Genomic DNA, 19,442 nt, shown 5'->3' on the forward strand with positions numbered 1-19,442 from the left:
AAAAAAGGGAAGAGGTTCAGATGGATTATACTCCGTGCAGCCCTCTGGGTTGAGATCAGTAAACAGGCGAGAGTTGAGGGGGGAAAGTTCCAGGGGTGGATCCTGCGCACACGCACACACACTCATGCACAGGCACACACACACACTCTGCCCGCAAGCTGCCCTAGGAAAAAGCTCCGTTCTTTTCGCTCCGATTTCTTTTTAAAATTTCTCCGAAAAGTTTTGGTTTCGTGTCTCTCCAGGCTCCCCCCCACCCCCGCCTCCACCACCACCGCCGCCACCACCACCTACTCTCCCTCCCTCCCTCCTCCCCCCGGCCGATCTCCGCTGCCCTGCCCCGGCACGGTTTGGGGCATGCCTGTGAGCATGTTCAGCATCGACAATATCCTGGCGGCCAGACCTCGCTGCAAGGACTCGGTGCTGCTGCCCCCCCCGAACGCCGCCGCCCCCGTCGTCTTCCCCGGCCTCCACGGGGACTCGCTCTACGGCAGCGCTTCTGACTACGGCGGATTTTACTCCCGAGCGGTGGCACCCGCCTCCGCGCTGCCGCCGGCTGTCACCGGATCTCGGCTCGGCTACAACAACTACTACTACGGGCAGCTGCATGTGCCGGCGTCCCCTGTGGGCCCTTCGTGCTGCGGGGCCGTGCCGCCCCTGGGAGCCCAGCAGTGTTCCTGCGTCCCCTCCGCAGGTAAGCCGGCCCGGCCCGGCTTAGATGGGCTGGACAGGAGCTCTTTGTTCCCGCGGCCGTGGGGCAGGAGTGGGTGTCGGAGAACTGGCGACCTGCAGGAGCGCGGGTGGGCAGTGGGGAGACGGGCGGCTTTTTCTCGGGGTGGGGGGAGTAGCGATTTCATGCAAAGCCTGTCGTCCTCTCGTCTGTCTGTCCGTAGGTTACGAGGGCACTGGGTCAGTCCTGATGTCCCCTGTTCCCCATCAGATGTTGCCCTACATGAACGTGGGCACTTTGTCCCGGACGGAGCTGCAGTTACTGAACCAGCTGCACTGCAGGCGAAAAAGACGGCATAGGACCATCTTCACTGATGAACAGCTAGAAGCGCTGGAAAACCTCTTCCAAGAAACGAAATACCCAGACGTGGGAACCAGGGAACAGCTGGCCAGAAGGGTGCACTTAAGAGAGGAAAAAGTGGAGGTATGTCCCTTTCGTTTTACCCTTTCCACTTTCTCCCGTTCGCACTGAAATGCGCTCGGTCTGGAGATACCTCGGTGTAACTCCAGCTCGGCTCTACCGTTCCGCGGCCAGCCGCCTGAGGGGAGAGCAACAGGTTGGGGGGAGGAGGGGGGGGAGGGAGGCGCGGAAATGAATTATTTGTATCATTATATCCAAGCACCCTTCCGAGGGCGGCTGGCTGAGCAGATAGCACGGCCGTGAGTCCATAGAGCCTGCGTCCGCCCAAGTGAGGCCTCCCTCAATCGGGGTTGCGAGCCGCTCCGGGCCGGGCTCCGGCGGGGCCCAGAACAGTACTTGGGTCTGCCTTTTTTGCCTTTTTTTCACACCACCCCCCCCCCCCCCCCCCCCCCGCCTTTTTGTGTGTTGTTGATGTTTTGCCTGTTTGCGTTTTTTTTCCCTCCTGATAATATAATTTATTAACGTATCAGGTTTGGTTCAAAAACCGCCGGGCAAAGTGGAGGAGGCAAAAGCGATCGTCTTCGGAGGAGTCAGAGAATGTACAAAAATGGAATAAAGCGTCTAAAACGTCTCCGGAGAAAAGACAAGAGGACGGGAAAAGTGACTTGGACTCCGATAGCTGATACCTCGCAGCGGGGAACATTTCCCTTGGACTGTCGGATACGCTCCAGAGGATGCTACTAATCTTGCACAAGCTCTGCCTTGTTGGAAGGGAAAATATCTGTATATAATGTACAATGTCTAGAGTTGATTTCGTGTAAATAAAATGTGTTGTGAAGGTGTTGCACAGGCAGACGGTGGCGCGTTTGTTTATCCCTGCGCCGAGGGGAGAGGAGAGCGGCTGAGCCCCGGTCCCCGGGGACCAGGGTCGGCCTGCCCGCCCCGGTTACTTATTTAACAAGGTTTTGCATAGTTTGAAAGCAAGCGGAGGGCAGAGCTCTGCCAGCCTGGCTCACTGGTCACTAGCTCGCTGCCGGCCGAAAAGTGATGGCGGATCATAGTAAAGAATCATAGAATCATAGGCTCCTTCCGGGTTGGAAGGGACCTTATGGATCTTTCCCCCCGACAGAAAGCGGCAGACGCTCTGCCAGGCTGGTCCCGTCCCCTAGGGACCAGCGAGGGAGCTGCGGCCGTATCAAACCTAGCTTTCCTCTCCCGGAGCACCTCGCCGGACCGCCCGCAGCGATAGAGGCCTGTCTGCTCATCCTGACCCCATCCCTTGGGCTTTTCCCTCGGGCTCATCGGGGCTTCTCCCCGCGGGCCCCGTCAAGCTACAGGAGGTACCCTTAGGTAATACTTGCAGGCAAAGCAAATGTGGCCTCACCCGTGTTACCCTGTACTATTTCCCTGTGCTTTTCTCTCCCTCTCTCTGCAGTTATGCCCTGTTGAATTTCCAAAGTGTTTGCTCTTGATCCCTGTTTTAAAAAGCTATCTTGCTCTATTGGTGTTTAAAACTGCTGTTAATACATTTTAGCCATTAACAGATGAATTATGCATATAGGGAAGTAGACCCCTTGAGTGCTGCTTCTGGGGATGTTTCATAAGAAGTTTCTAGTGCAAGTTTTCTTCTATTTGAGGCACCACCTTTGCAATCAGGAAAGCAGTGACAGTCCGATCTCATGTTACTTTTCTCTCTCTGCAGGCCTATATTCCCTCCATAAAATTCACATTGATTTTCCTTTTTTTTCCCCTCCTTTTTTTTTTTTTTTTTTTTGCCTCTGTGACTCCCAAACACTTAGTGCTTGCCACCTTTAGAGCAAAACCATCAAAGTCTTGTTTAGAACGACATTTCTTTCTCATTTAAAAAGACTGTCTATAAACTTAAACCAAATTACTTCAAGCTGCAAAGCCAATGGAGGTAACTTCTAGCTTGGAATCTTTATGCTGTGCCTCTCATTCAGAAGCTAAGTGACAGTGAGCTGATTTTCCTTAATTATGGCTGATGCCTGAACTCACTTGTATCTATTCAGCTTGTCTAGCTTAGACAAGAAATTGATTTATGCAAATGTGGGTACTATTGCTTCCAGTGACACTAGAAAGGGGCAGCTGCTGTGTTGCTTGTCCTTGTGCTTTTCCTTCCTTTTTGGATAAATCCAGCTTTTCATGGGTGTTGTAATGTGGTGTGGCTTGCAGGTGTTCATGTGACAGAACCAATCTCAGTACCCAGCTGCAGTGATAACACTTCCCAATGTACCCATGTTTCCTTGTAGATGTAGTTCTCTCTGAGCAATCTCTCTCCATACCAGGATGTAGAAATAGCTGCCATGGAAGAAATTAAGTGTGGTTTTGTATGAGTCAGCCCTTTAAAAGCAGTTTCATAGCTACTGCTCTCTTGAAAAGAAGAAATTTAGCCTCTTATTCCTTACTGTAATAGAGGAGGAAGGGGGAAAGAAAATGGAATGTTCTTGGATGTATATCAGGGTTTGGTTCTACAGAGCTACTATATTGTGGAGATGCTACCCTGTTGCTATGATGTGCATCCAATCTCTCTAAACTGGTGTTTTGTTTTCTTTTGCTTTGGTTTTTAAGTTTTCAAATTACTGAGAACTAGTTTTCAAAAGAATAGTATGGTTTTTTTAATGTTATATGCAGGAAGTCTCACTAAGTGGAATTTTAATGTCATCTCCTCTGTATTTAGTTACTGTTAGGTTTTAAAGTGCATACATGATTTGAAAATAAAAGCCAGGTCTAAGGATAATATTGCCCAGGATTTTGCAAATGCTTACATGTTTTCATTGCTTTCCATGTATAAGATCCTTACTGCCATACTGGGAGCTTGGTAGGGGTTTTGTTGTGTTGTGTTTTGCATTTTCATGTGTAGAGCAGTCATTTTAAGAATTTTAGACTGCATAGTTCCATGTGAGAGTTAAACTGGGTCTGGGTTTGTATGGGATTAGCTTTAAATATGTCTTTGATAACCAATACCAATAATAACCAATAGTTAGTTAGGGTTGTAGTCCACATTTTCAGAGATGTGACTTTCTTCCAAAGACAGTGAGGTGCTCAAGAACTGTGGAAACTCCAGGTCACTAAACATGCCAATATCGGGATTTATTTAGAACTTTTTGTTTTTCAGGAGCATTGGATATAACCTAAGAATCAAAGCCTTGTGTTCCAAAACGTGTTCTATGCATGGGACGGTGATGGAGTCACCACCAATTGCTTTAAAATCCCATTGTACCTTATCTCAGTCAATTTCTGAGTTGATTACCATAAGCTTGATCTTTAAGTCACATCTATCTGTTCTCAACACTGCATGTAGATCTCTTAGGGTTGATAATATATTTTTAGAATCTAATTGAAAAGCCATTTTAAATTTTAAGATTTAGATTACCTACTAAAAATGGCATTTGTGTCATTATACCATAGGACTACCTGTGTCACGCTTTCTCACTCATGTTTAGTGAAAACCTAAAGACTTCATTCTCCCTTTTTTACACACTACAGAATCAGATTCTAACTTAAAAGTAGTGAGAAGACATGAAAAGAATCAGGAGAATAGAAAACTAAATGACTGGAAGCATTAGGATGATTGTAAAATGAAGAAATCTCATTAGCTTGTACTGTTTGATTGGCATAATCTGTCTCTAGATGTTTGTCTAGATTTTTGTTTTAGGAGAAATCCCGTAAGCCAAAGCGCCACGTAACAACTTTCGTTATTTTCTCTTTCTGTTGGTGGAGTAGGGGAACGGCAAAGCAAGGCACTTGAAGACGTGTTAAATTCCAGCAGGTTCAGTTCTAACAAAGAGGTTTTGAAAGAACTGGTTGTGGTTGTGTTTGTTAACATTTTGTCTAAGAAGCAGACCAAACCAGATTTATTTATTTTTAAAGTAATTGTTTGTTTGTTTTGCCTGTGTTTCCTCCACTGCAATTTACAACCTTGCATCTTGGTGCAAAGCCATTCTTAGAAGATGTAATACGACTGAGAAACCCACTTTAGCTGTTTTTGAAATGTGATGTAGGGGTCACGATACTGATGTACTATCTAGGTTTTAAAACATGACTCCAGTTTATTACTGTGTCACTATTATTATTTTTTTTTTTGTAAATTTATTTCTGAAATGTTGGACTTCTCTCTTTAAACTTCTGTCTGGAAACTGAAAAATACTCCTTTCAGATCCCGCCAGGGAGGTAGGGTGAGGGAAGGATTATAAGAAGAAACATAAGCTACTTCAGAGGTTCACCGTTGCAGCAAAGAATTATTCCAAATAATGCTATGCATTGTAGGAGTAATAACTGAAAAATTATAGAAAAGGAACATAACCCAAGTCTTCCTGACTCCGAGCTGGTTTAAGTCATAAAATTCTCTTGCAAGGGAAAGCTAGAGAGAGCAACATGCAGTAAGGGAACAACACAGAGTCTTTCTGCTGTATAGACACAATTGGGCAACCCGATGCATATCTTTATTGTGCCCTCTGCATTTAGGTGGCCAAAATGTATATTTTTTGTTTAATATCCAATTTGCCATATTTATTTCTAGTCTTGTTGTAATAAGTAATACTGAAAAGCGGTGGTCAGTTTCCCCCCTTCCCGCCCTGTCCCCCCTTGACATAAAGAGATTTATTATCAGCTGAAAATCTGGACTCTTTTTTTTTCATTTTGATTTTGCTAATACCTGAGTGAACTGGTTTGGAGCTTTACCATAATGGGATCCTGGGAATATAAACCATGCAAACCCTCTCTTACACATGACTTGTGAAGTAAACGTTTGGATTAGTGGAAGTTCTAAAAAAAATTGCAAAATTAAGGTGAGTTCATATTTTTTTGTGTGCTCTATCTACATTTATTGGTCCTCTGGGGTTATGCACCATGGAGTATAAGTGAACAAAAACCTAAAGAGTTTTTGTTTTGCATTCTACCCCCTTAGGGTTTCATTCCATTTGTGCTTTATGTTTTCCTACTTTTGAGACCTGACTTGACTAAACCTAGGCAGAGAAGTTTAGTCAAATTACTCTGTTTCTCTGGGATTGCCACTTACTCTGATTTGATTACAGTCTGTTTAACAAAGGTAACAGATGAAGCTACTATATACTGAACTGTAAGCAATTAATGTGAACCTTAAAACAACTTATCTCTGTAAAATATCTGACAACTTTAAATGTAGAAACCTCTGTTACTAATATTCTGGTTTGTATCAAAGCTATCCAAAGATGGAGAACTCTGGTGTAAAATAAAAAAAAAACAACTTAAAGCAATCAAACATCTTTTAGTTTTTGTTTTCAGGAGAGAATGTCTACAGACAGACAGAAATGATATGGAGCAGGAGAAAGGCCAGCGAACTTGTTAAAAGTGCTTATGCAGTTGGATGTTGAAAGTTACTTTGCCTCTGTCTTCTAAATAATGTCTGAATGCTGGGGTTTGCATTTCTTTTCTACCTCCTTATCTGGACAAACATGCATACTTACCTTGGAGGTTTGGAGGTTCACCTCATTAGTATACCTCAAAATGTATCAAGTACATGTGCCAGTGTAGAAGCTGTAATTGTCCCTTTGCATTATGGCATGGCCAGGGAAAGGGCCTTCCTGGAAAACTCTGAGCTAAGCATTGAATCCTCGCAAGAGTCTGCCTATGCTTATTTATATATAAGAAATATATAAATCTTTCTGATTTTCTATCTTTGAGGAGGTTTTTTAAATGTTTACTACACAGTAACCACAGAGTGGTTTGTTAATCTGTGACAGAGATAACTTTGGCATATGGAGCCTCTTGTTCTGGACAAAACCATCTCTTTCAATAGCATAGTTGCCTGAAGGACTACTGCTTTTCTGCCCAAGGCATGTGCCCCTGTGGACGTGAGTCCATAGGGAAAAAGACCCCACAAACAAACAGAGAACTGGAAGGTGGATTCTGCTAGCACCATTTCAGTGATCTGGTTTCTAGAGCAGTATCACAAACTGTTGGATCTGTGGTGCAAACTACAGAGCTGGAATAAGTTACAGAGAAAAAGGATGAGAACTTCAGAAGATGGCATCCCTTCTGACTCCAAGGAGTTACAAGCATAGGACCTGAATAAGACATTATTTACTTCCATTATTTAGGAATTTTGGCAAACTGTCAAAGCACTTAGTTGTGAATTTTCACAGTGATCCTGAGGTGAGGAGCTGTTACTGCATTTAACTTTTGGAAAAAGCATAGGCATCTCTTTCTCAGGGGGACATGCACAAAGTCTTTGGCACAGTGTGGGGAATCAGAAGCTATGCCATATTTTCTGTGGTGAATTTTAATGCCATCACCATGTTTGTCTTTTAACCTGGTGGGAATTTGAGTTTCCTGGTGAAAGCAGGGCCTTCATTGTTATGTTTTGCAATTATGTGTCTTGTCTTGGTTCCTGAAGAAATTACACCTGCTGTGCAGGTGAACCCAAACTGAAGGCAAAATTTCATGAAAGTAAGTAAAAGTAGGAGCAGTATGGTTTTAGTGTATGAAAGATGAATTTGTAAAAGACAGAAAAAGAGCCCTGACCTGCTTTGCTTGCACATCCAAAAACTCTAGCTGAGTGTAGCATGTGCAAGGAATGAAGTACCAGCAGAGAGTGAGTAACTTTCTTTTAAGAGGGGAGAATGGAAAAGAGTTATTTTCATGCCAAATTTTACCCCATTGTGGATCATTACAGCCAAGCTAAAAAAATCTCTTAAAAGCTATAAGGCACCAGTATAATGAAACACATAACTGAAATTTACTGTACTCGTGTAGATTGCAAGCTTACTTCTGAAAATTTATCCTTCAACTTCTTAAATTAGTAGTTTCTGTGGAGGGCTTATAAGTGCTAGAGTTTTGATTAACTGTCTCAAACAAATTACTCCTATTGTTACAATTATAAATCTCCTTAACCAATGTTCCTTAAGGAGGCTGATATTTTCTGTGGAAGCTGTAATGATTTAGAAGGACATGAACCCAGTACCCTCTATTTGGAGCTTCCCGTCATTTTATAGGAAGTCTCGAGATTAATTTACATCTATTGTTAGGTCCTATTTGTTTAATTTTACTTTTTCATTGTTTTTTTTTTCTGTGTTTATCATGCACAGTTTTAGAACACACTGTATTTTCCTTCTAGTTGGCCCCAGTGCTATGGAGACAGCTCTTCACAACGAAACTTTAGGCTGGTTGAAAGGATTAACATGGAGGCCTGACCCAAAACCTTTGTGAATTACTGAGAAACTGTTTTCTTGAGTTGGTAATATTTTCCCATTTATATTAATGGGTGGGGCTATTTTGTAGTATATTCAATGAAGATAGAGCATTAATCCCTGGTCAAAAGGACTAATGATTATGAGACAGAACCATGCAGGAAAGAATCATTAGTAATCCCAGGGAAGTTTTTTTCCCCTTAAAATTTTTGAACTGTTTTGCTGTGACTCCTTTAGATATGATGGTCCTTTCCACCTTGTACAGGTGCAGTGTGGTTGATAGAAAAGTGCTTGCATAGCAAAAGTCGCTGCAGTTGGTACTGTTGTTGATGCAATGAGCTTTAAGGATGTATCTGTATTCATGTTCAAAGTTTTAGTGGGATACCTTTTAAGATAAAAAGCATGATTCTAAACTGAAATAATTATACTACTACTACACAGTCTTTAAATGAGGAAATTACTGCATCTTTTCAGGGGCAGCATGTCTGCACATGCATCCTTGAAGCAGAATAGATATTTTCCACAAAACGAAGCCTCACTAGGGTCAGCATTAGGCCCTCGTAAATGTGAGGCTTATCTCTACCTGCATAAAAGCCAGATAAAAGTTGATTGATACCGATCACACTTGGCCTTAACGGAACATCTGATTGACCATATGTTTAAGAAAATCCAGAACAGTGTTCCCGAATTGGAAAGCAGCTGTGTTTTTCTCTGCTCACATATTCATTGGCACAACTGCTTCAGATATCCGGGTATCTAAATTATTCTGACATCAGAAAAAAACACTGAAACAGGGACTGATTATGGCCATATTGCTTATGATGGTTTAATGCTTTGGCTGACTGATCACTGGGAAAACTGTGCAGTCGCCAGACATATTGCAGCTAAAAAACAAGTAGAAATCACTTTGAGGAATAAGAGCCAGGATGTTAGGTGGACTAGAGTCATTCTTTCTAATATCGGTCTCTTTGAAGTAGCTGATTTAGGAACAGAACCAATTTCCATATCTGCTTCACAGTTTCTTCAGTTGTATTCTGAAAACTTTGCTCTTGGCTGGGTGAATGTCAGATGACTATGAAATTAAAACAAACAAAAAATATTTTACCCCAAATCTAATGTTAAAATAGTATTTCAAAGTCTATTTCTTTTGAAATTTGCTTATTTCTGCAGTTCTTTGCTGTTACTTTCTCAGTTTCAAGTCTAAGCTCTGTTAAACATCACTGGACATTTAAACAATAACTAGTTTAGAACCAGCATTTTGATCCTACTCAATTTCATTTGCATTTCTTAAATTACTTTTGGGTGAGCACAAAATAGAAACACAGATGTCCTAGAAAAATATCTGAGGACATTTTTGGAGAAAGAAGGCTTGTGGATTATAGTGTTTGATCTTCAACTCCAGGAGAAGAACATGCAAAATAGAAGCAGTACTCTTCCAAACTGCATTGACAAGATACTTTTGGCCTTGAATCAAGAAGAAAGAAAAGCAGGTAGGAGCCATCTTCCCTCTTTTCCAAGTAAACACTGGGTTTAAACTCTGTGTGTCTATGAGCAGCTGTGACTCTTGCAAAAAGGATCTGGCCCACAGATAAAGCCAATAATAGTTATTGAGTGTTATGGCTGAGGAGTAAAACCATTTAGGGTCTGACTTGAAATATGTTTGTATAACTGGTATTTTAGGATTGTTTAAAACCAGCATGTGGTACTTTTCATGTTTATTTCTGGAATCTGAAATGCACGTTTGTTTGTATACCATCTTGTGCTTTTATTACAGTTTATTTTTACTTTATTTTACTGCAAGTCCTAACGCTGTTGTTTCAGCATAAGTTGTGAAGACAGGAATTTACATTTGTAAATAAACAAAGCCTTCTGTCCCATTGTAGAAACTCCAGTTCTTTCTGCTAGCTCACAGTTATGCATGTGCAATATTCAAATGGTAGGGCTCCACACAGACCAGTCATTTGTCAGAGAGGCTCCAGAGATCTGAAGGGTATGGAATGATGATGCTTATTATAAAACTGAAAACTTCTGAAATCTGTCTTTGGTATGGAAGTGTCTTGTGTGCAGAAAAAAATCAATGGTAGTTCGTGCTGAAGGTACTGATATAGGGCTGTTCTTGCAAAGACTGAGGTCCTTTTTTTGCACACTTCAGAAGGTTTGAATCCATACCTGGCAGATACAAATTGGAATCCACTAACAATGACAAAGTGTTTGGAAAACTTTCAAGACCTAGAGGGTAGTGTTCTAGGCTAAAGCTTTACTGAGATAGAGTAGCCAGAGACTTTTCAGTGTATAAAAACATGTAGTATTTACAGCACAAAATGAGACTGAATAGTACACCAGTGTGGAAGTAACAGAAGAGATACACTCCAGAGTTCTGCTGTTGTTAGAAACTCTTGAATGCCTAAAGTCTCAGTTAGTTTGGGTACATTTCCATCTGTAAAATACTTTGATACTAAACACTATTTCTCCATTGGAGTATCTCTGAATTAGTGTTTTCTTCTGTTCTTTAGATGAATTTGCAACACTAGATGAAAGAGCTTGTTGAGATTGAAAGTCCTGCAAAAATTGACAACCTTAGTAGCCTCATCAGCAGTAAGCTGACAGGTTTGTAAACCAGAGCTTACTTTCCCCTCTGACATTTTGTTTCAAATCTATCCTGAAGGACAGATAAAACAACTTCAGATGTCATCAAGGAGGCATATGAGCAAGTGTGACATGCCAAGGATAAAAAAAGTTGGTCCTCTGCCACATGTTCTGTGCTTCTAGAGGAAGGACAGTGTACAGGCTGTAGAAGAAGACATAGTAAGAATAAGGGGGTAATAGAAGCATATGGCCCTTTTCACAGGGAGATCTTATCGCAGTTTCTTTTCTGAACAGTTTCCAGTGAATTGTTGAAGAAAGAGACTGTTTCTGAAGGGCAGATCACTTGGAATGAAGGCACAAGATTGATCTGTCCTAGCCTGACAATGTAGAAAAGTATTATTGAGCATGGCAGCTTCTTGATCTTTATTTGGGTGGGATATTTTTAATGGTTCTTGTATGACAGATGCCTATATTTGCAATTGCAAGCAGAATAGCTTTTCTTTCAGTATTGTCACATCTCACTGAGAGGTCTTACAGTGCATGGTTATCAGATGCATTTTCAATGACTAACAGCAAAATGTGATCATTATACAAGGTAATTTCATTAATAGGATGGAATCTTTTTGACTTGTCCCTTGCTCCCTATCAAAATAAATTACAAGACTGTAATGATCCACTGTGGTAAGGTGAATAACCACTTCATGGCAGGTGTTGAGCTAAGCTGAAAATGATTGCAACCTAAATGAAGCTTTGAAACTCTGGGTTGTAATCTGTTAGTAAATGGAAGAGTGTGAAGGTTTTACCCCCAAGTCAACAGTGTATTTATGCAAGCAAGTGGATTCTTACTACAGGGATGTTTCATTACTGACCAATGTTTTACCCCATCCCCTCACCATTCCCAAAGGAAACATCTACTAAGAGTGAAAATGTTGTAAAGGAGCTAAACCCTGTGAAATTACTATAGGACAACTCTGTGGAATGGATGGGATATTGCAAGCCTGGCTGAATGCGACCTTCCAGTTAACCATGCTCTGGAGCAGCTAGGTTCCAGGGCAGGAGACACAGCAGTTGGTAGTTGGCCAAATGTTGCAGCTTGCTGACCCTGCAAGTGCCATTACTGTGTCCTTTGCAGTAATAGCAGGAGATCAACCCCATTCCACTTGGGGACTTTTCCATGCCAGACAAGTCCCTAAGGAAGTAATTAAACTACAACAAGCTTCATAGTAACTTGTATTTTAACCTGTGATCTAACTTTTTAACTCATGATTGAAAAGGAGGTAGAATACTGTTGATTTCCTCTATAACAGTAAGGAGATTAACTTGGTTAATATTTTTTTCCTAGGTCTTCAAAAGTTCCAAACTTTGTAAACATTATTGATAAGAATTGTAAACATTAGCTGTTTATGCAAAAAATATGCAAAGGTGTGCTTCTATTAAGTCATCAGGTAAAAATAATTAGTGTTTATTATTGTTATTTAAATGTATTAAGTGACCTGAAGCTCTTGCAGATCTATTGCAATGAAGAAATTTACTCTTGAAATGCTGCTACTCTTTAGGGACTCGATTCTCTCCAGAACTGCAGGTGTTCCTGTTGCATGGTCACTGAGGTGCCTCACGTGTGGGCTTACAGCACGTCTTGAGCATGTCTTTCCTCATATTGTCTTGTGTACATGATCCGTATTAGTAGGAAGAATAATTTACTCCTTGAATTGGTGTGTGTTTTGGTAGCCAGAAGAATGGTTTCAACTTATCAAAGAATATTCTTGTTCACTTATACAACATATAAGTGAATTTTGTTTGAACATGTCTTTTGCATATTGAAAGTTTCTCTACTGCTACCAGTGACTGTACACCTGAACTATGGGAAAGTGGCTGGGGAAGGGAAGAAGCAGGGATGTACCAGTAAAAATTATCATAGTGGCTCTATGGAAGGTATCTCCTGGTGGAGGACAGACTGATAATAACACCTTTCATCAAGAAAGACAAAAAAGGAGAATTTGTGGAGTACTTTGTGCTTTCATTACCAGCATCCTGTAAATGCAGCTGGATTTTAGGGCTGTGTCATGTTTCAGTTAATTTCTAGTTTGCAACCCTTTAGGTTTTGTACATTTCCAGCAATGTCAGATTTGCTGCATCTTTACATTCTATTGCCTGGAAAGCTTTGCAGTGTGAGGTCGGGTTCTTTTTTTTTTGTTTGGTTTGTTTGTTTTTACCCCTCTCTGTTTTGCAGCTATATCTGGTTGCTCTAAATGACCTTATAAAGTTTTGGCTTCTGTGTAAGTCTGGCAAGAAAAAAGGGAACCTTCAAATAAAGAATTAGTGATATAGCATTCATACATTTGGTAAGACTAGCTACTGTTTGAGCTTGTCTTATATCCAGACAACTGAAAATGGTAGGACAAACTTATTCTTATTTACTTCTTTTGAACATTGAACTGTGTGTATGCTGTCTGTATGCTCAGAATGATTATTCTTATTATGCTTATTATTATTTGTAGGCATGCCTTTCTATATCTGCATTTTATTGTTATATGCATGTGCATGTGTTGGTTTCAGAATTGGTTTCAGACAAGGACACAAATTCTCTTGGTGGGACATTTTAGTTACATCTCCAATAGCTGCTCCTGAAAAGAAGTTTAAGGATGTTGGCTGTGGTTAGAGAGCTCAGTTCATATTCTGAGAGATTCTTCCAAAGTTTGCAATGGTCCAAATCCACATCTTTCTCTTCTCAGATAGCAGAGCTCCAGAAATGGGTATAATTTGGACTAAAAGAGCATGTTTGGTGCAGTGCTTTGCTCATTTAATTTCTTCTGTCCCAAACCACTTCAGTGAGCTTCAGTTTACTCATGCGAGATATTTTATCCCTGTGGTGGAGAAATTCACCCACTTTTGATGTGGAACAGATACAGAAAGCCAACTGCCAACATCTGTTTGTATAAATACATATGTTGGTGTAGTGATCCCTTTGTAAACATCTGTACTTGAGAACCTTGACGGATTTTGAAAGCTTCTCAGAGTACATGGAGAAGGATCTTTAACAGTACTCTAACTTGCAAGACAAACAGTCCAAGTATAGATATTTTTTGATACTTTCAGGGAAATGTCACTGTTTTCCTTAACCCAGCATTTTAGGTTAGACAAGCAATTCACCAATATGTCATCTCAGTAATAATTCAACAGCACAGCAGTATATATTTTACTGGAGCAATTGTAGGCCATTTTTTGACATTTCAGCCAGCTTTTCAAATTCATGTACCTTAAGCTTATTATCTTAGTTGCTTGGTCATGATGTCAGTCTGAGTTGGTTTTTAAAGGTACTGAGTATCTCCCATGTAGGTTAGTGGGACTGTCAAACTCCTTCATTTCTATATCATCTCTCATGTTAAAGCATTACTTTGTATCATTTGATGGCCTTCTGAGTCAAATTCTGTTCAAGCTTCAGCAGTAGCAGTGGGTGTCAATGATGCACCAAAACTCTTTCTCGCATGAGATACTTTCTATGATAAAGGTATTACTATTGTAACTGATGCATTCAGTTGGTGCAAAATTTGAGAGCCCTTGAAGGTCTGACACGAACTAAAGACAGCATTAAAACTCTAGCAGCATCACAGCAGTTATATACCAATGTGTGCCAGCCCACAGCTGACCCAATAGAGATCTTCTGCTACATGGTTTATTGTAATTTCCTGCAGGTCCTGGAGATCTGATTAAAGATGGGCTTGACAGCTTTTGTAGCTTTTGAGATCTGATGCAATGAGAGAGATGGAAGAGATATCTGACATGCATAGTCATGCATTCCTACATTTAATGTCTGATTGCAAACCTGGGGGAGAAGAAGAGAATACCACATTAGAGGAGTTGAAATCAACAAAACCTTCACTTCCTTGTTCCTATCTTGTCATTGCTCTACACAGTGCTTTTTGCCAGCCTCGGCAAACACACAAGTTCATTATGGAACCATGTTGTGGATAATGAGGAGACCCTACCCTTAAGATGTCGAGAAGCACTGGGATATGATCCATGTTGGAGGATCTGATATTGTTTTCTTTTTATGGCACAGTAGTATCCAGCAGATGTAGATCATAGAAGACAGTATCAGGCTCTTGCAACACGGCAGCAGAATGAAGGTAAGAAGACAGAATGTTGGCACGGAACCTGGTGCTATACTTTGTTTCCTTTCTTTTTCTAAAAAAAAAATAGAACAACCAACCAACCAAACAGAACCACACAAAACAAACAAACAACACCCCCCACACCCCACACCCCAAATAGCACCTTAAACCTGATTAGTGCAGCTTCAAATTGAGATGTTAGCCAAACATCAGCCTCATTGGTGGTGAAGATAGTGGCCATCGATATTAATGTTAAAATGTGCACATGCAGTAGACAGGGTGAATTTCCTGAGAATGTGCTGAAGTAAACAAAAATGCACATTCTAAAGGGTGATGATGGGAACTTGCATAGTATAAACAAAAACATTTCCACCTCCAGATTGCAGACACAAAGCATAAATTGCATGCATACAACCTCTCATACATACAGTTTTGTGCCCATGTGCTTGGAGTTACAGTAGGGACCCTTGTTATTAGTTGCTTGACTGTAAGCTGGGATTGCCCAGTGATTTCAGTGTGTCTGTGATACAAGCCTGAAAAGAGGAATTCTACTAATAAAAGAAAGTCCAATGAGTTCTTGGAGATGGAGGAAAATGGAAATAATGCTGGGTTTTGTTGTTTGGTTGGTTTTTAAACTTACATACCCTTGTAGAAGCTGTGCTAGAACATCTGCCTTGTATGCACTGTTTGAAATAGTAAAAATTGTCTTCTTACTTGGAGAGCAACCTCTGGTTTTGCATTGTATGGAATTGAGGTCAGTGTAAGAGTAAAATGAACGCCGTGCCTTGGAATGAATTACAGTTTTGAGGGATAGGTCCTGTCTGCTCATTTTTGGTTTTGGCATTTAAAGTTTTCCTCCCATTCAAATATGTGGGAGGAATCAAATGTCAAAATCTTCACTATGTATGATATATAATTTCTCTCTTGTATGTCAGTGGGAGGAACATCAGCCCCCAAAATGATTATGTGCATACTGGTAAAGAATACATCATTACATATTTTAATGTCAGTTGTGGGAAATGCAGATAGAGTGAAATATTGTTGTCACCTTTCCCCCCTCTGAGTTCCTGGTTTTGTTTTCCCATGCACTTTTGCAGAGTGCTAGACATCCAGAACTTTAATTCTGTGTCCTAATGTTGGTCCTGGACAAAGAAAAACTCTGGATACAGACACACCCCAGAACTTTCCTGATCCAGATCTATGTTCACAGAATGAAACCTAGGATTTGTAAATAGAGCTTTATGTACTTTAAAGAATTTGCAAGTCATTAAAAAAAACAAATAAATCCCTGATACAGGCAGTGATAACATGCCTATTTTACAGAGGGAAAAATAGAGTCATGGGGAGGTTAAAGGCACACTCATACTATAAAACAGGTTGGTGGCAAAATTTACAGGAGCTCACAGCTCCACAGCTATATGATTCTTAAGAACAGCTGAGTATTTGCAACCTTTTAGCATTAATTATATTCTCAAATAAGATGTCAGTTTAAATTTTGGTGTAATTTACAGAGTGAATCCTGAAGTAAGAGGAAATAAAATAGTTGAAGTGTGTGGGAGACACCAAGTTGGACATGAGATAAATGTTCTACATCCCAGCAGTACAGACTGCAGACAGCTGGCAGGTCCTTTTCTGAAGTTCCTTTAGCTAACTCTTGTGTAGACTTTGGGAAGTTGCTGTCAAAGCCTTGTCCAACAAATTATGCCAGAGAAGCTGGGGACCATGATACAGTTTGCATGGGCATTGCATTGCTCTGCATTGCTCTTGCTGCTGGAGAATGCACAAAATGGAGAGCAGAAAATGGGAGCCCTCCTTTTGTGGGCTCTTGGTTTTACGCTATGCCTTGTCTGGGTTTAGCTGGCTTGCACGTTGTGCTGCCTTGTGGTTGCTGTTTGTGTGCTTGGTTTTACACACAAACTTCATGGCCCCACTGAGACAAGGTCAGTCACTCCAGGCTGCACCTATAGTTTGTGGTGGGTGATCTAAGTCACAAAGAAACCTCCATCTGTTGGTAGAATTAAGCAGGACAGAAATCTGCTCTGTGTCTCCTTATGTCTTGTTTAAAAGAGTGATTCTGAACATGTTTGTGGACGGGGCCTGATCCAAAGCCTATTAGTAAGGAACTAAATTCCGACATCAGCTTCAGTGGGGTTTGGATCAGGCGTTATGTATCTGTTCTTACTCCTAGTTCAGTCTCTGGGAGTTTCGCCAGGGATTCATTGGGGATTGTTTGACTTTACTGGGATGAGGACTGGGTCCAAGATGAGCAGACACAGGGGGAATTAACAGTTTTCTTGACCGTTTCTAATTCTCTTTCAAAGCAACGCAAAATGGTGTAAAGCAGCATAAATAATTGCATATCCTAGGAACAGTGATGAGAATTCTAAGCACACACAGTTTTATTGAATGTTATCAAGGCTCCCTAGTAGTTAATTTGATTAAGTGGGCCTTCCTGAATACTTTTTCTCTAAAAGTGATTTACAAAGTGTTTTAATATGAAGAGTTTCCAAAGGTTCTTGGATGTCAAAGAAGAACTATTAATCTTTATATCAGCATTTTGAAAAACAGCATGTGTTGCTTGATTAGCTCATATTTGTTTTCATTCTTCTTTTCTACAGAGGATTATCATGTTGATTTTTTTTTTTAGTATGTTGTAGCTGTTCCTTATGTACAGGAGTAATGTTTATAAGCTGGAATTAATCTGGCTTTTCACTAGTGTGAAGAGGGGCTGAAGCCCACAGAGAATATTGAAAAACCTCAAATGTGAGTTTAATAATTTTGATCTCGTGAAACACATAATTGGTCCAGCTAACACACTATATGTATGACCATCTTGCCCTGTGACGATTGTCTCACTGAATTCAGCAGGACCAATCAAGTGAGATGGTTTTCTGCATGCTGCCTTTGCTAACAGGAATTCTTCACCAGTTCAAATAGAGTAGAGCAGACAGGATTGGCCTGGTGGGCAGATTATAGGGTTTGCCTTGGAATACAGATATGTATTTTTAATTCATGATTTTAAGTACCTGTAAAGCAGTCTGTCTAAACAGAAAAGTAATAGACAGTCCTTTATGTGTGGAGTACTACTGGAATTCCTTGTGTATCATGGTGTGTTTTTACTATAGATTGGGAGAGTACTCACTAGTGACATTTCTGCTCTCTGTGTGTTTGTGCAATAAAAGCACCTTGTAAACTAACACAGCATCAAACTGATGACACTTGCAGCTACTTGGGACTGAGAGTGGTCCTGGAAGTTGTAAACAGTAGAGGTACTGTGCTCTGTCGAGCAGAGGCAAAAAGAAATACAATGAGTGTTAATATTAAAGGGCATATATGAGGAGACTGCAGCAGGAAATGCAAGATAATGTCACAGAAATTAATAGAAATGTCAGAGCAGAGAGTTGGACTTTTTCTAAAGTAAATTTCAGAAGTACCAGTCTTGGTGACCATAATTAAGCCTATTGACTTGTTGCTTTGAGATTTGCAATGCCATTAATTTAGGTCTATATTACTAGCTGAGAACAGCTAAATTAGACATTGTTTTGTATTGCTTCATAGCATTTCTGCTAAGAAAAAAAGAAAGACATGAAACCACCCAATTAAGGATCAGCTGCTCATTATAATTCTGATACCACGTAAAAGAAGGCAGTACAGAGACATAACCTCTTTTATTAAGCAATATTGGGGTCCTTTCCCATTATTCATTAATAATTTGGATTCTAGAGAGCCCAGTCATGATGGAGACCTTAGTACAACAGTTGCACCTTCATTTTCAGATGAACATCCAATCCCTGGCAGCCCCTAGCAAGCTGTCTTGAGGCCATCAGAGCTGGAAACAGTTGTTGTCTGCAGCTAGGTTTGCTGAGAGTGACCAGATGAGACCTGACTGAATGGTAGCCCATGAATGGTAGCCCCATCTTTGAGTATACAAGGGAACTCTACTTGGTATTTTGCATTTTTTTAGCATGTCTTGTTTGTATTTCAGGTTTCTGTTGTGTATATCTATTGCCTTCTGTCTGCACAGTTTTTGGTGGCTGTGCCTTCCCATTCAAATGCTGGTTGTCACTAGTCTGCTCTGTCCTAACTTCTGGCTTCCTGCCTTCTCAGCATTTGTACTTTCTTCTGACCTTGTTTCATATGCCTAAGTCATAATGTATGTATTTCTTAACCTGCCTACCTTTTTGTCTTCATCCTCAAATATTAGATACGTTAAATCTGAATACAAATTTATACTTGCACATAAATCTGAAAGAGAAATGATTATTACAGTGTGGAACTTGAAAATAAATAACATATGTGCTTTCCCCACCCTTTCAGGAAAATTTAGGTGGTTTGTGTTAGCACACTAGTTTATATTTGGTTAAAACAAGCACTTTACCTAACCCATTGACCCTGCTCCCAGTCCTTGTTCCCTGGAGGATTTGGGTCTGGCTCAGCAAACACCATATAAAGGGGCAATCTGCTCCCCTC

General features: G+C 40.7%; 1 protein-coding gene across 1 annotated transcript; it reads left to right on the plus strand.

Annotated features, from left to right (window-relative positions):
• Positions 1-354: 354 nt before the first annotated feature.
• Positions 355-1,931, plus strand: GSC (goosecoid homeobox). Its single transcript, XM_054162214.1, has 3 exons — positions 355-691; positions 891-1,150; positions 1,618-1,931. Exons 1-3 carry the CDS (start codon positions 355-357, stop codon positions 1,768-1,770), a joined length of 750 nt encoding a protein of 249 aa, XP_054018189.1. The 3' UTR covers positions 1,771-1,931.
• Positions 1,932-19,442: the final 17,511 nt, after the last annotated feature.

This window comes from Dryobates pubescens, chromosome 5 (genome assembly GCF_014839835.1).
Source record: "Dryobates pubescens isolate bDryPub1 chromosome 5, bDryPub1.pri, whole genome shotgun sequence".
Taxonomy (NCBI): Eukaryota; Metazoa; Chordata; class Aves; order Piciformes; family Picidae; genus Dryobates; species Dryobates pubescens.